This window comes from Kogia breviceps, chromosome 3, assembly GCF_026419965.1.
Source record: "Kogia breviceps isolate mKogBre1 chromosome 3, mKogBre1 haplotype 1, whole genome shotgun sequence".
Lineage (NCBI taxonomy): Eukaryota > Metazoa > Chordata > Mammalia > Artiodactyla > Physeteridae > Kogia > Kogia breviceps.
In genome coordinates, this window is record NC_081312.1 from 172,741,159 (window position 1) to 172,753,904 (window position 12,746).

Below are 12,746 nucleotides of genomic sequence, written 5' to 3' on the forward strand. Positions count from 1 at the left end.
TTTGATATATTGTATTTTCACAATGCTTCAAAATGCATGAGATGCAGTTAAATTAGTTATTCATATCAAGTATTTTCTAATTTATCTTCTGATTTTCACCTTTGACCCATTAGGAGTGTGTTATTTAATTTCTACATATTTGCAAATTTCCTTCATTTCTTTCTGCTCTTGACTCAAATCACTCCATTGTAGTTGTAGAACATACTTGTATGATTAACATCCTCTTAAATGTATTGAGAGTTGTTTTGTGGCCTAAAATAAGGTCTTTCCTGGAGAACATTTTGTGTACACAATAAAAGCATATGCATTTTGCTGCTGTTGGATAGAGGATTCCACATGTGTCTGTTAGGTCTAATTGGTTTATAGTGCTGCTCAAGTCTTCTATACCCTTACTGATCTTCTGTCTAACTGTTCTATTCATTCTGAAAAATGGAGTGTTGAAGTTTCCAACTATTGTTGAATTCTCTGTTTTCACTTCGATTCTATTAGTTTTTGTTTCTTATATTTTGGGGCTCTGTTTTTAGGTGCATATATATTTATAATTGTTATTTGTTTGGTGGGTTGATTCTTTTTTCATTATAAATTGTTCTTTTATGTCTCTAATAACATTTTTATTGTGCATTAAAATGTTTTATGAATTTCCAGCTCTCTTTTAGTTGTTTGTATATTTTTTATATTTCTTTATTTTCAGCCCTTTTTTGGTAGTTGAATTGTTGGCTTATGTTTTTATACAGTATATCAACCTCAGACTTTTGATTGACAAGGTAGAATTTACACCTGCTATCTGCTATTTGTTTTCTGTCTTTCTTGTTACTCTGTTCCTCCATTACTGTTTTCTTCTTTGTTATGTATATATTTTCTGTATGTATTATATATTGTATGTATATATATAATATTTTGAATTAGTTTACTGGATGCTTTAGGCATTACAATCTATGCTGGATTAGTACAATTTAATTGCAATAGTATTTAAGAAATTTGTCCTACCTAGCTCTATTCTCCCCATATTTATGCTGTTATAGCCACAAATTGCATCTTAATATATTGTGTGCCCATTAACACTGAATTTTGAGTTTGATTTTTATCAAGTATAACACTTATAGTGATTAGTTATTGATTTTATAATTTATATCTCTTTATTGATAGTCTCTACTTTGTAAGATATCATTCTCATGTTTTCTTAGTTCGTTAGACATGGTTTCCTTTAGCTCTTTGAAATATTTTAAATAGCTGATTTAAAGTCTTTTTGTCAGTAGGTCCAATGTCTGGGCTTTCTCAGAGACACTTTTGTTTGATTGTTTTTTTCCTTTGTATGAGTCACATTTTTTTGTTTCTTTGCATTTCTCACAATTTCTTTTGAAACATGGACATCTACAACAATATAATGTGGCAAGTGTGGAAATCTTTTTCCCTCACTTTTATAGTTTGTTGTTGTTTGCTGTATTTGTTGTTTTTACTTTAGTGACTTCCCTGGATTAATTCTGTAAAGTCTTTATTCCTGTCATGTGTGTCCATAGAATTCTGTGCTTGGTCAGCTGGGAATAGAGTTTCTTAAATGCCTGGAACCAATAAATTTCCCAGTGTTTGTTGAGGAACTCTATTGTGGTGTATCTTCAATACTTACCTAGGCAGTTGATATCTCTGTCTTATTCTTCACTTCCTGCCTTAAGAGAGCCTCAAAGTCAGCCAGAGATGAGAGCTTAGGGCCTTTTCAGGTCTTTCCAGAGCATGTGTACAGCCCTATGCATGCACATGTCTCTGTAGGTTTGCAGGAAGATGTTGGAGCATTTCAAAGCTCCTATGGGACATTTCAGTTTCCAGTTTTGCTTTAAGCTTTTGGTTAGTCTATTGTTGACCCCATATGTTATGTACTGCACCAAGCAACAGTAAAGTTAAAACACTTGCCAGTAATTGTTTTCAACACATGCCTACTGTAAAGAGTCTATTTGCAGTGGGCAATTTCAGACAGCCTTGTAAGTGGTGTCTTTCAGGAAACACCAGACATAACAAATAATGATAATTATTTGATAATTAATTGGTAATGAGGCTTGAAAGAGTTTTAACTCTATTCTGCTCATTTCTGTGGTTGCCATGCTGCACCAGGAATGTGGGCTGCCATTTTTTATAGTTGCTGTGGAGCTGGAGAGTGGTGGGAATAGGGCCAAGTTAAAAAGAAAAAGAAAAGAAAAAAAACCCCTAAAATTTACTGTTTTTACTGAGATTCAGTTATGTATTGAATAAAAGGCTTCCAGTTTGCCGTAAGCTTTACTGTGGCCATTTTTGCCAATATTTTCGTTGCTTTTATTGAGGAGAACAATTTCAGAGGTCTTTTTACATTGACATTTTTATTAATATCACTCTCATTTTTATTGCATTTTTTATGATTCCCTAAAGTGATTCACCTAGCCCTTTGTCACTGAAGCAGACTTAAATGTATATGGCAGCATTTATTTACACCTTGCTAGCAATTATAGGGGATTACTATCTGAGGGTATCCTTTGATACAGTTTTAACAAATAGTATGTGTTTATGTCGAACTTGTTAATTTAATGAACAGGAATGGGGCAAAACTTACGATTCAGTAGAAATGGAATTTAATAAATAGAAATTACCAACTTGAAGGAGTTTGTATCTAAGACTGTTATTTAACCTCTGTTATCTGAACTGAGCCATATTTCTGTCACAAATGAACACACTTTTCCTGTTCCAAAAGTTTTGACATTTTAACCTTTCCTTCAGGCCTTGGATCTTGTCACAATGATCCGTTCCTGCAGCCTGATTTTTTTTCATATTATCTTACTGTTAAAATACTCAGTTTTTCGAGTTCCTTTGAGCCCATTGGTTACTCTACAGCATACAATAGGATTTCTGTTTCTCCTGCTTGCATTCATTCTCATTAATCACTTAGATCTTGGGAAATGGAGGAAAGGCAAGACTGCCTATCAGTAGTTGAAGAAAGTGAGACTGAAAAGTCTATCTTATCTTTTCTAAGGATCAAGGTTGGTGGAATTCACTGCCAAAGTTATTGAATTAGCCCTCAAAACTTGATTCATGGTTTTTGTTACTTTCATATTTTATATATTTCTGGGGTTTTACTCCTACATGTACCCAGCTACTAAGAAGAAAAAGCCCTTTAACATAAACATTTAAGATTATAAATGGAATCATCCTGTCTTATTTTGTAATTTTAATAATTCTTATTTTGTAGCTTTAATAATTAACGACTTCATCACAAGGTGGTTTTAAATCTGTTTCGAAGATAGGCTATGCAGTTGCTTTTATTGATGCATGAATAAAATGGGAATTTATGAATCATATGAACAAACTGAAATGAATATGGTAGAGATTACTAGGAGACATGTGATGAGAATGGTGGTGTGTGTATGAGTGGTATGATGTTACTAGGCTCCCTCAAGGACTAAGAGGGGTGTGTGGAGAGTATATTGAATACCTTTTTAAAAAATCAGCTTTGTAAGTCTCTTCTTGATGCTTAGAGCCAGCAGTAGGAGAGGATATCAGATGAGGGAATGGGCATGTGGGAAAAACTTATGCTGCCAAGGATCTGCTTCTTTCTTTTATACTCATAGACCTGATAACTAAAGTCCTAGGGAAAGCAAGATAACTTTCTATAAGATGATGTTCTCTAAGGAACATCTCCAACTGTGAATTAAAGAACTTCTATACTCATAGGGAGCAAGGTAAAATTGAGTGTGCATTTGAGAGAATGCTATTGTCACTAAATTGGAATTTAAAAAATAAATAAATAGAAAACAAAAAACCAAGTATTGCTATTAGGTGCATTTTGAATACTTTTTTACCCCATGAAAAGAAATCTTATTACTAGAACAAATGCCAAAGGATCTCAAGTTGTTTCTGAATTTAAAACTTTACTTTTTATGATAACCTGAAGGTTAACCTCGTTTAATTTTTGACAAAATACAGAATAATTTACAGTGTTATAAAATGTACCAGATGACATAGTTAGTATTTATAAAACACCTAGCTTAAATATTCATATAATTTATTTTATTGAAAATGCTGTTTTATTATTTAATAGCTTAATGTATCAATCTGATTTTTAAGACCAAATTTCAAAAATAAATATGGTTAATTTAAGTGATTTCCTTGACAAATGAAAATAATTTTTACTGTATGTATCACAAGTGCTTTTTAGTAGCTGAATATTTGTAAACCGTAATTGAAGGCCTGTTGAATGCTGTTACCATTTGTATTGCAATAATTGTATTTAAACTGCAAACAATAAATCCATATGGCTTATTATGCTCGTTTGATATTATTCACTTGCTTAGCATTTGCTTTCTCTACTGAATATGAAGCAAGAGCAAAATAATGGTTGTCTACTTGTATCACCATGATACCAGCTCTTCATCTAAATTATGTTTATAAAATTATTCCAGGTAGTACATTTTGAGAACAATTTTCTGTTATTGCAGGGACTTCAGTTATCTTTTCTGCTTCATTAGGGTTCAGTTTTGGAATAACTGTAGGGAAGAAGAGGTTTCTTAGGTTTCATAATTTTACTATTGATTCTCTCAATGATGTGACAATTAAATTTGATTTCCAAGACAGCTTTCAAATACCACTGAATAATTTGGGTAGGTATGCCATCATAATCATCATCAACATCATTTTTTCATTCTTTTTGACAAATAGTGGCATACCAAATAGATGAGCAGGAAACAATGGTTCCTGTATTATACACTATAACCTTGTCAAGCATTGCAAAAAATCTATGAAAGCCCAGGGAATGTTCCACATTTATTTTATAGGCTTCTAAATAGTAAGTTGACTGGCATGGTCTGTACTGCAGCATACAGAAGAGCATCGGGACTCAGTATCGTTTTCCATAATCCTGGCAAAAGCTGGGGCTATTTGATCCAATTCTTTCCGGAGAAAAACAGAACAAAATAGGATCTCTTTTGAATTCTTCATTGAATTACTTATCTTGGTGGGCAGTCCCAGTATTATGTTTTCCCTGGATATCATCTTTCCTGGGTTATAACTTTCTAAGTTATGAGATGAATTTGGTCATGGACTACAGCCCATAACAGTGTTTTAGGGAGTACACTCACAATTAGTTATTTTACTGGGGAATATATTGAAGTAACAATATCAGCCAGACTATTTGCAAAAATAAATGGTACAGTTAAATATGTCATTCTTTAAACAAAAATATATTGACCCATTGTGGATATAGGCCTGAATTATTGCCTCGTATATTAAATAAGTTTACCAGTGATGGCTCTGCATCTAACACACTGACCCTTGTTTTTAACAGCTCACTTCCTCTCATTGGTCTCTAATGTGGATTCTCCTTCCTCAAACTTACGAAGCAGAGTTTTTCTTTCCACAAATAACCAACATGGTTGTCAGGTATTTGAAAGCACACAGCATTTGAATTACTTTCCACATTTGGGAACTTCTTTATTATAATTATTTGAACATTCATTATTTTTCACAGATTACATTTTATTACTTCTCCAGCCAGATGAATGGCAAATTAACAGTTGGCTTTCAAACTACCTGTGGTGGTCCTACACGGCATTTATGGCAAAGCACGGCTGGGCTCCAAAATCAATGGGAGAGGAATGTCCTCAAAATCCAGAGCCCCCAGAGATTTCAGGTATGCACGTTGTATTTTCTGTGTTTGAAGGAAAAACAATAAAGTATAGATGTTTTGCACCAGGTGAATTAAAAGCAGGATGATTAATCATCCCAGTTGTCTGAGGACTGAGGAATTTGTCAGAACTTCAAGTGCTGAAACCAAACAGAAAATTGGGATGGCCAGTCACCCTAAAAGACAATTTTTAAAAGTTTTAAATTTATGTATCAAAACTAAGGTTGTTACGTATTAACATATATTGATATATAAGTAAAATATGACCTTCTAATACTCTTCCTAATTTCTTGAATCCCTCCACTTGCCTTAAAAACTCTCACTATTCCAATCCTCTATTTCTTTTCATTTCTTATTCTTAAGAATCACTTCCCTTCCAAAGTTTTCTCATGCTTTTGAGAGAACGGGACTATCTTAGGTAATGAGGAAATAGTTTGATTTAAATACTAATTCCAAATGCTGTTTAAGTGGAATCATTGTCATATTCATTTCATGGTGAAAGTCAAATTATTCAATACGGCCTTTATTTTCCAAAATAAATTTGAGAATTAAAGCCAATGCAAGCCTGTAAAAGACAAACTTATTTATGCAGCCTAATAAAACTTATGGATGGTGGAAATTATAATCCAATAATTATTATGGGAGTTCTTGGAAAAGTATTGCTCACTTTAACATTTTGGACAGCCAAGCAAAATTTTTCAGTAAAACTGGGATCCTAAAGCATTTTATTCTCAATGAATTTGCTTTTTTAAAAAAATCTTTATTGGAGTGTAATTGCTTTACAATGGAGTGTTAGTTTCTGCTGTATAACAAAGTGAATCAGCTATACATAAACATATATCCCCATATCTCCTCCCTCTTATGTCTCCCTCCCAACTTCCCTATCCCACCGCTCTAGGTGGTCACAAAGCACCGAGCTGATCTCCCTGTGCTACGTGGATGCTTCCCACTAGCTATCTATTTTACATTTGGTAGTGTATATATGTCCATGCCACTCTCTCACTTCGTCCCAGATTCCCCTTCCCTGTGTCCTCAAGTCCATTGTCTACGTCTGTGTCTTTATTCTGTCCTGCCCCTGTGTTCGTCAGAACCATTTTTTTTTCCTAGATCCCATATATATGTGTTAGAATGCGACATTTGTTTTTCTCTTTCTGACTTACTTCACTCTGTATGACAGTCTCTAGGTCCATCCACCTCACTACAAATAACTCAATTTCGTTTATTTTTATGGCTGAATAATATTCCATTGTATATATATGCCACATCTTCTTTATCCATTCATCTGTTAATGGACACTAAGGTTGCTTCCATGTCCTGGCTATTATAAATAGAGCATTGTGGTACATGACTCTTTTTGAATTATGGTTTTCTCAGGGTATATGCCCTATAGTGGGATTGCTGGGTCATATGGTAGTTCTATTTTTAGTTTGTAAAGGAACCTCCGTACTGTTCTCCATAGTGGCTGTATCAATTTACATTCCAACCAGCAGTGCAAGAGTGTTCCCTTTTCTCCACACCCTCTCCAGCATTTACTGTTTGTAGATTTTTTTCTGATGGCCATTCTGAGCAGAGTGAGGTGATACCTCATTGTGGTTTTGATTTGCATTTCTCTAATGATTAGTGGTGTTCAGCATACTTTCATGTGTTTGATGCCAATCTGTATATCTTCCTTGGAGAAATGTCTGTTCAGGTCTTCTGCCCATTTTTGGATTGGGTTGTTTGTTTTTTTGATAATGAGCTGCATGAGCTCCCTGTATATTTTGGAGTTTAATCCTTTGTCACTTGCTTCATTTGCAAATATTTCCTCCCATTCTGAGGGTTGTCTTTTCATCTTGTTTATGGTTTCCTTTGCTGTGGAAAAGGTTTTGTAAGTTTCATTAGATCCCATTTGTTTATTTTTGTTTTTACCTCCATTTCTTTAGGAGGTGCATCAGAAGGGATCTTGCTGTGATTTATGTCATACAGTGTTCTTCCTGTGTTTTCCTCTAAGAGTTTTACAGTGCCTGGCCTTACATTTAGATCTTTAATCCATTTTGAGTTTATTTTTGTGTATGGTGTTAGGGTGTGTTTTAATTTAATTCTTTTACATGTAGCTGTCCAGTTTTCCCAGCACCACTTATTGAAGAGGCTGTCTTTTCTCCATTGTATATTCTTGCTTCCTTTATCAAAGATAAGGTGACCATATGTATGTGGGTTTACCTGTGGGCTTTCCATCCTGTTCCGTTGATCTATATTTCTGTTTTTGTGCCAAAGCTACTGTTTTGATTACTGTAGCTTTGTAGTATAGTCTGAAGCCATGGGGCCTGATTCCTCCAGCTCCATTTTTCTTTCTCAAGATTGCTTTAGCTCTTAGGGGTCTTTTGTGTTTCCATACAAATTGTGAAAGTTTTTGTTCTAGTTCTGTGAAAAATGCCATTGGTAGTTTGATAGGGTTTGCATTGAATTGGTAGATTGCTTTAGGTAATAGAGTCATTTTCACAATGTTGATTCTTCCATTCCAAGATCATGGTATATCTCTCCATCTGTTTGTATCATCTTTAATTTCTTTCATCAGTGTCTCATAGTTTTCTGCATACAGGTCTTTTGTCTCCTTAGGTAGGTTTATTCCTAAGTATTTTATTCTTTTTGCTGCAGTGGTAAATGGGAGTGTTTCCTTAATTTCTCTTTCAGATTTTTCATCATTAGTGTATAGGAATGCGAGAGATTTCTGTACATTAATTTAGTATCCTGCTACTTTACCAAATTCATTGATTAGCTCTAGTAGTTTTCTGGTAGCATCTTTGGGATTCTCTATGTATAGTATCATGTCATCTGCAAGCAGTGGCAGATTTACTTCTTCTTTTCCGATTTGGATTCCTTTTATTTCTTTTCATTCTCTGATTGCTGTGGCTAAAACTTCCAAAACTATGTTGAGTAATAGTGTTGAGAGTGGGCAACCTTGTCTTGTTCCTGATCTTATTGGAAATGGTTTCAGTTTTTCACCATTGAGAATGATGTTGGCTGTGGGTTTGTCATATATGACCTTTATTATGTTGAGTTAAGTTCCTTGTATGCCTACTTTTGGGGGAGTTTTTACAATCAGAAATGGGTGTTGAATTTTGTCATAAGCTTTTTCTGCATCTATTGAGACGTTCATATGGTTTTTATTCTTCAATTTATTTATATGGTTTATCACATTGATTGATTTGCATGTATTGAAGAATCCTTGCATTCCTGGGATAAACCCTACTTGATCACTGTGTATCATCCTTTTAATGTGCTGTTGGATTCTGTTTGCTAATATTTTGTTGAGGATTTTTGCATCTATTTTCATCAGTGATATTGACCTGTAGTATTCTTTTTTTGTGTGACATCTGTGTCTGGTTTTGATATCAGTGTGATGGTGGCCTCATAGAATGAGTTTGGGAGTGTTCCTCTCTCTGCTATATTTTGGAAGAGTTTGAGAAGGATAGGTGTTAGTTCTTCTCTAAATGTTTGATAGAATTCACCTGTGAAGCCATCTGGTCCTGGGCTTTTGTTTGTTGGAAGATTTTGAATCATAGTTTCAATTTCAGTGCTTGTGATTTGTCTGTTTATATTTTCTATTTCTTCCTGGTTCAGACTTGGAAGGTTGTGTTTTTCTAGGAATTTGTCCATTTCTTCCAGGTTGTCCATTTTATTGGCATATTATTGCTTGCAGTAATCTCTCATGATCCTTTGTATTTCTGCAGTGTCAGTCGTTTTTTCTCCTTTTTCATTTATAATTCTGTTGATTTGAGTCTTTTCTCTTTTTTTTTTCACACACACACACCGTATATTATTTTTACAAGAGATAAATAAACGGACACCAAGCCTTGTAAATGGATGAGCACAACAAAAGCAGCAATGATTGCAATTACCAAACAGGAAACACACTCATACTATATCATAATATTGACATTGAGTCCAGTAATCCTACACTGTAACAGCTCCTTTACTTTGCAGTGAAAACTGATTTGTATATTTTTTGCCTCTGAGTCCCTGTGGGATTTTTTTTTTTAATTGAAACAAAGTCACAAAAATTATAATCATTCTCATCAGTTCACTCAATCCCATGTAATTAATTTTTTTCATCTTGCTCTTTTGTTAGCACTTCTATGAATTCATCAGTTTTCCATTCGAGTTCTGAAAATGCTTATTCATTCAGTTCAGCAGTCTAGTTAGTTACCAGAAACCTGTACTTGTCAGAGTCTTTTCCATGAATTCCTTGAAGATGAAATCCTTTTATAGGAACATTTTTGCAAAAGCATCAGAGTATACACTGAACTGTCTGTAAATGACAAAAGACTTAAAAATGACCACGGTTAAAAGATTTGATGAAAGTTCATAATAATGCAATTGACAAGGAAATTTAGTCATTTCTGAGATATACATTTTAAAGTAATAACTAGAATTATGACTCATAACATTATACCAGAACATATAAGATTTTTAGAAATTTCATGTACTGTCTGAAACATTTATATTAACATATTTCCATACAGATAACCCATTGAAAGTTTAGCATTAGTTGTTTTTTGTTGTTGTTTGTTTGTTTTTTTTATAGTGCAGGTTCTTATTAGTCATCAATTTTATACACATCAGTGTATACATGTCAGTCCCAATTGCCTAATTCAGCACACCACCATCCCCACCACACTGCAGTTTTCCCCCCTTGTTGTCCATACTTTTGTTCTCTACATCTGTGTCTCAACTTCTGCCCTGCAAACCAGTTCATCTGTACCATTTTTCTAGGTTCAACATACATGCGTTAATATACGAGATTTCTTTTTATCTTTCTGACTTACTTCACTGTATGACAGTCTCTAGATCTATCCATGTCTCAACAAATGACTCACTTTCGTTCCTTTTAATGGCTGAGTAAAATTCCATTGTATATATGTACCACAACTTCTTTATTCATTCATCTGTCGATGGGCATTTAGGTTGGTTCCATGACCTGGCTATTGCAAATAGTTCTGCAATGAATATTGGGGTGCATGTGTCTTTTTGAATTATGTTTTTCACTGGGTATATGCCCAGTAGTGGGATTGCTGGATCATATGGTAAGTCTATTTTTAGATTTTTAAGGAACCTCCATACTGTTCTCCATAGTGGCAGTATCAATTTACATTCCCACCAACAGTGCAAGAGGGTTCCCTTTTCTCCACACCCTCTCCAGCATTTGTTGTTTGTAGATTTTCTGATGATGCCAATTCTAACTGGTATGAGGTGATACCTCATTGTAGTTTTGATTTGCATTTTTCTAAAAATTAATGATGTTGAGCAGCTTTTCATGTGCTTCTTGGCTATCTGTATGTCTTCCTTGGAGAAATATCTATTTAGGTCTTCTGCCCATTTTTGGATTGGGTTGTTTGTTTCTTTGATATTGAGTTGAATGAGCTGTTAATATATTTTGGAGATTAATCCTTTGTCCGTTGATTCGTTTGCAAATATTTTTTCCCATTCTGAGGCCTGTCTTTTAGTCTTGTTTATGGTTTCCTTTGCTGTGCAAAAGTTTTGAAGTTTCATTAGGTCGCATTTTTAAATTTTTGTTTTTATTTCTATGACTTTATGAGGTGGATCAAAAAAGATCTTGCTATGATTTGTGTCAAAGAGTGTTCTTCCTATGCTTACCTCTAAGAGTTTCATAGTGTCTGGTCTTACATTTAGGTCTCAAATCCATTTTGAGTTTATTTTTATGTATGGTGTTAGGGAGTGTTCTAATTTCAATTTTTTACATGTAGCTGTCCAGTTTTCCCAGCACCACTTATTGAAGAGACTGTCTTTTCTCCATTGTATATCTTTGCCTCCTTTGTCATAGATTAGTTGACCATAGTGCGTGGGTTTAGCTCTGGGCTTTCTATCTCGTTCCATTGATCTATATTTCTGTTTTTGTGCCAGTACCATATTGTCTTGATTACAGTAGCTTTGTAGTATAGTCTGAAGTCAGGGAGTCTGATTCCTCCAGCTCCATTTTTTCCCTCAACACTGCTTTGGCTATTCACGGTCTTTGTGTCTCCATACAAATTTTAAGATGATTTGTTCTAGTTCTGTAAAAAATGCCATTGGTAATTTGATAGAGATTGCATTGAATCTGTAGATTGCTTTGGGTAGTATAGTCATTTTCACAATATTGATTCTTCCAACCCAAGAACATGGTATATCTCTCCATGTGTTGGTATCATCTTTAATTTCTTTCATCAGTGTCTTATAGTTTTCTGCATCCAAGTCTTTTGTCTCCCCAGGTAGGTTTATTCCTAGGTAATTTGTTCTTTTTGTTGCACTGGTAAATGGGACTGTTTCCAAAATTGCTCTTTCAGATTTTTCATCATTAGTGTATAGGAATGCAAGAGATTTCTGTGAATTATTTTTTTATTTTTTTTGTGGTATGTGGGCCTCTCACTGTTGTGGCCTCTCCCATTGCGGAGCAGAGGATCCGGAGGTGCAGGCACAGTGGCCATGGCTCACGGGTCTAACCACTCTGTGGCATGTGGGATTTTCCTGGACCGGGACACAAACCTGTGTCCCCTGCATCAGCAGGTGGACTCTCAACCACTGCTCCACCAGGGAAGCTTTGTGCATTAATTTTGTATCCTGCTACTTTACCAAATTCATTGATTAGCTCTAGTAGTTTTCTGGTGGCATTTTTAGGATTCTCTATGTATAGTATTACGTCATCTGCAAACAGTGACAGTTTTACTTCTTCCTTTGTAATTTGTATTCCTTTTGTTTCTTTTTCTTCTCTGATTGCCATGGCTAGGACTTCCAATACTATGTTGAGTAATAGTGGTGAGGGTGGACATCCTTGTCTCATTCCTGATCTTAGAGGAAATGCTTTCAGTTTTTCACCATTGAGAATGATGTTTGCTGTGGGTTTGTCATGTATGGCATTTATTATGTTGAGGTAGGTTCCCTCTATGCCCACTTTCTGGAGAGTTTTTATCATGAATCGGTGTTGAATTTTGTCCAAAACTTTTTCTGCATCTATTGAGATGATCATATGGTTTTTGTTCTTCAATTTGTTAATATGGTGTATCACATTGTTTGATTTGCATATATTGAAGAATCCTTGCATCCCTGGGATAAATCCCACTTGATCGTGGTGTAT

At 34.7% G+C, this 12,746-nt stretch overlaps 1 protein-coding gene across 1 annotated transcript in view; it reads left to right on the forward strand.

Moving 5' to 3' along the window:
* Positions 1-12,746, forward strand: part of MALRD1 (MAM and LDL receptor class A domain containing 1) — a 628,554-nt gene that overhangs the window by 30,847 nt on the left and 584,961 nt on the right. Inside the window, exons 3-4 of the mRNA XM_059059255.2 lie at positions 5,300-5,394; positions 5,483-5,644. Coding sequence (XP_058915238.1) covers positions 5,300-5,394; positions 5,483-5,644 — 257 coding nt within the window. The remainder of the gene's footprint in view (positions 1-5,299; positions 5,395-5,482; positions 5,645-12,746) is intronic.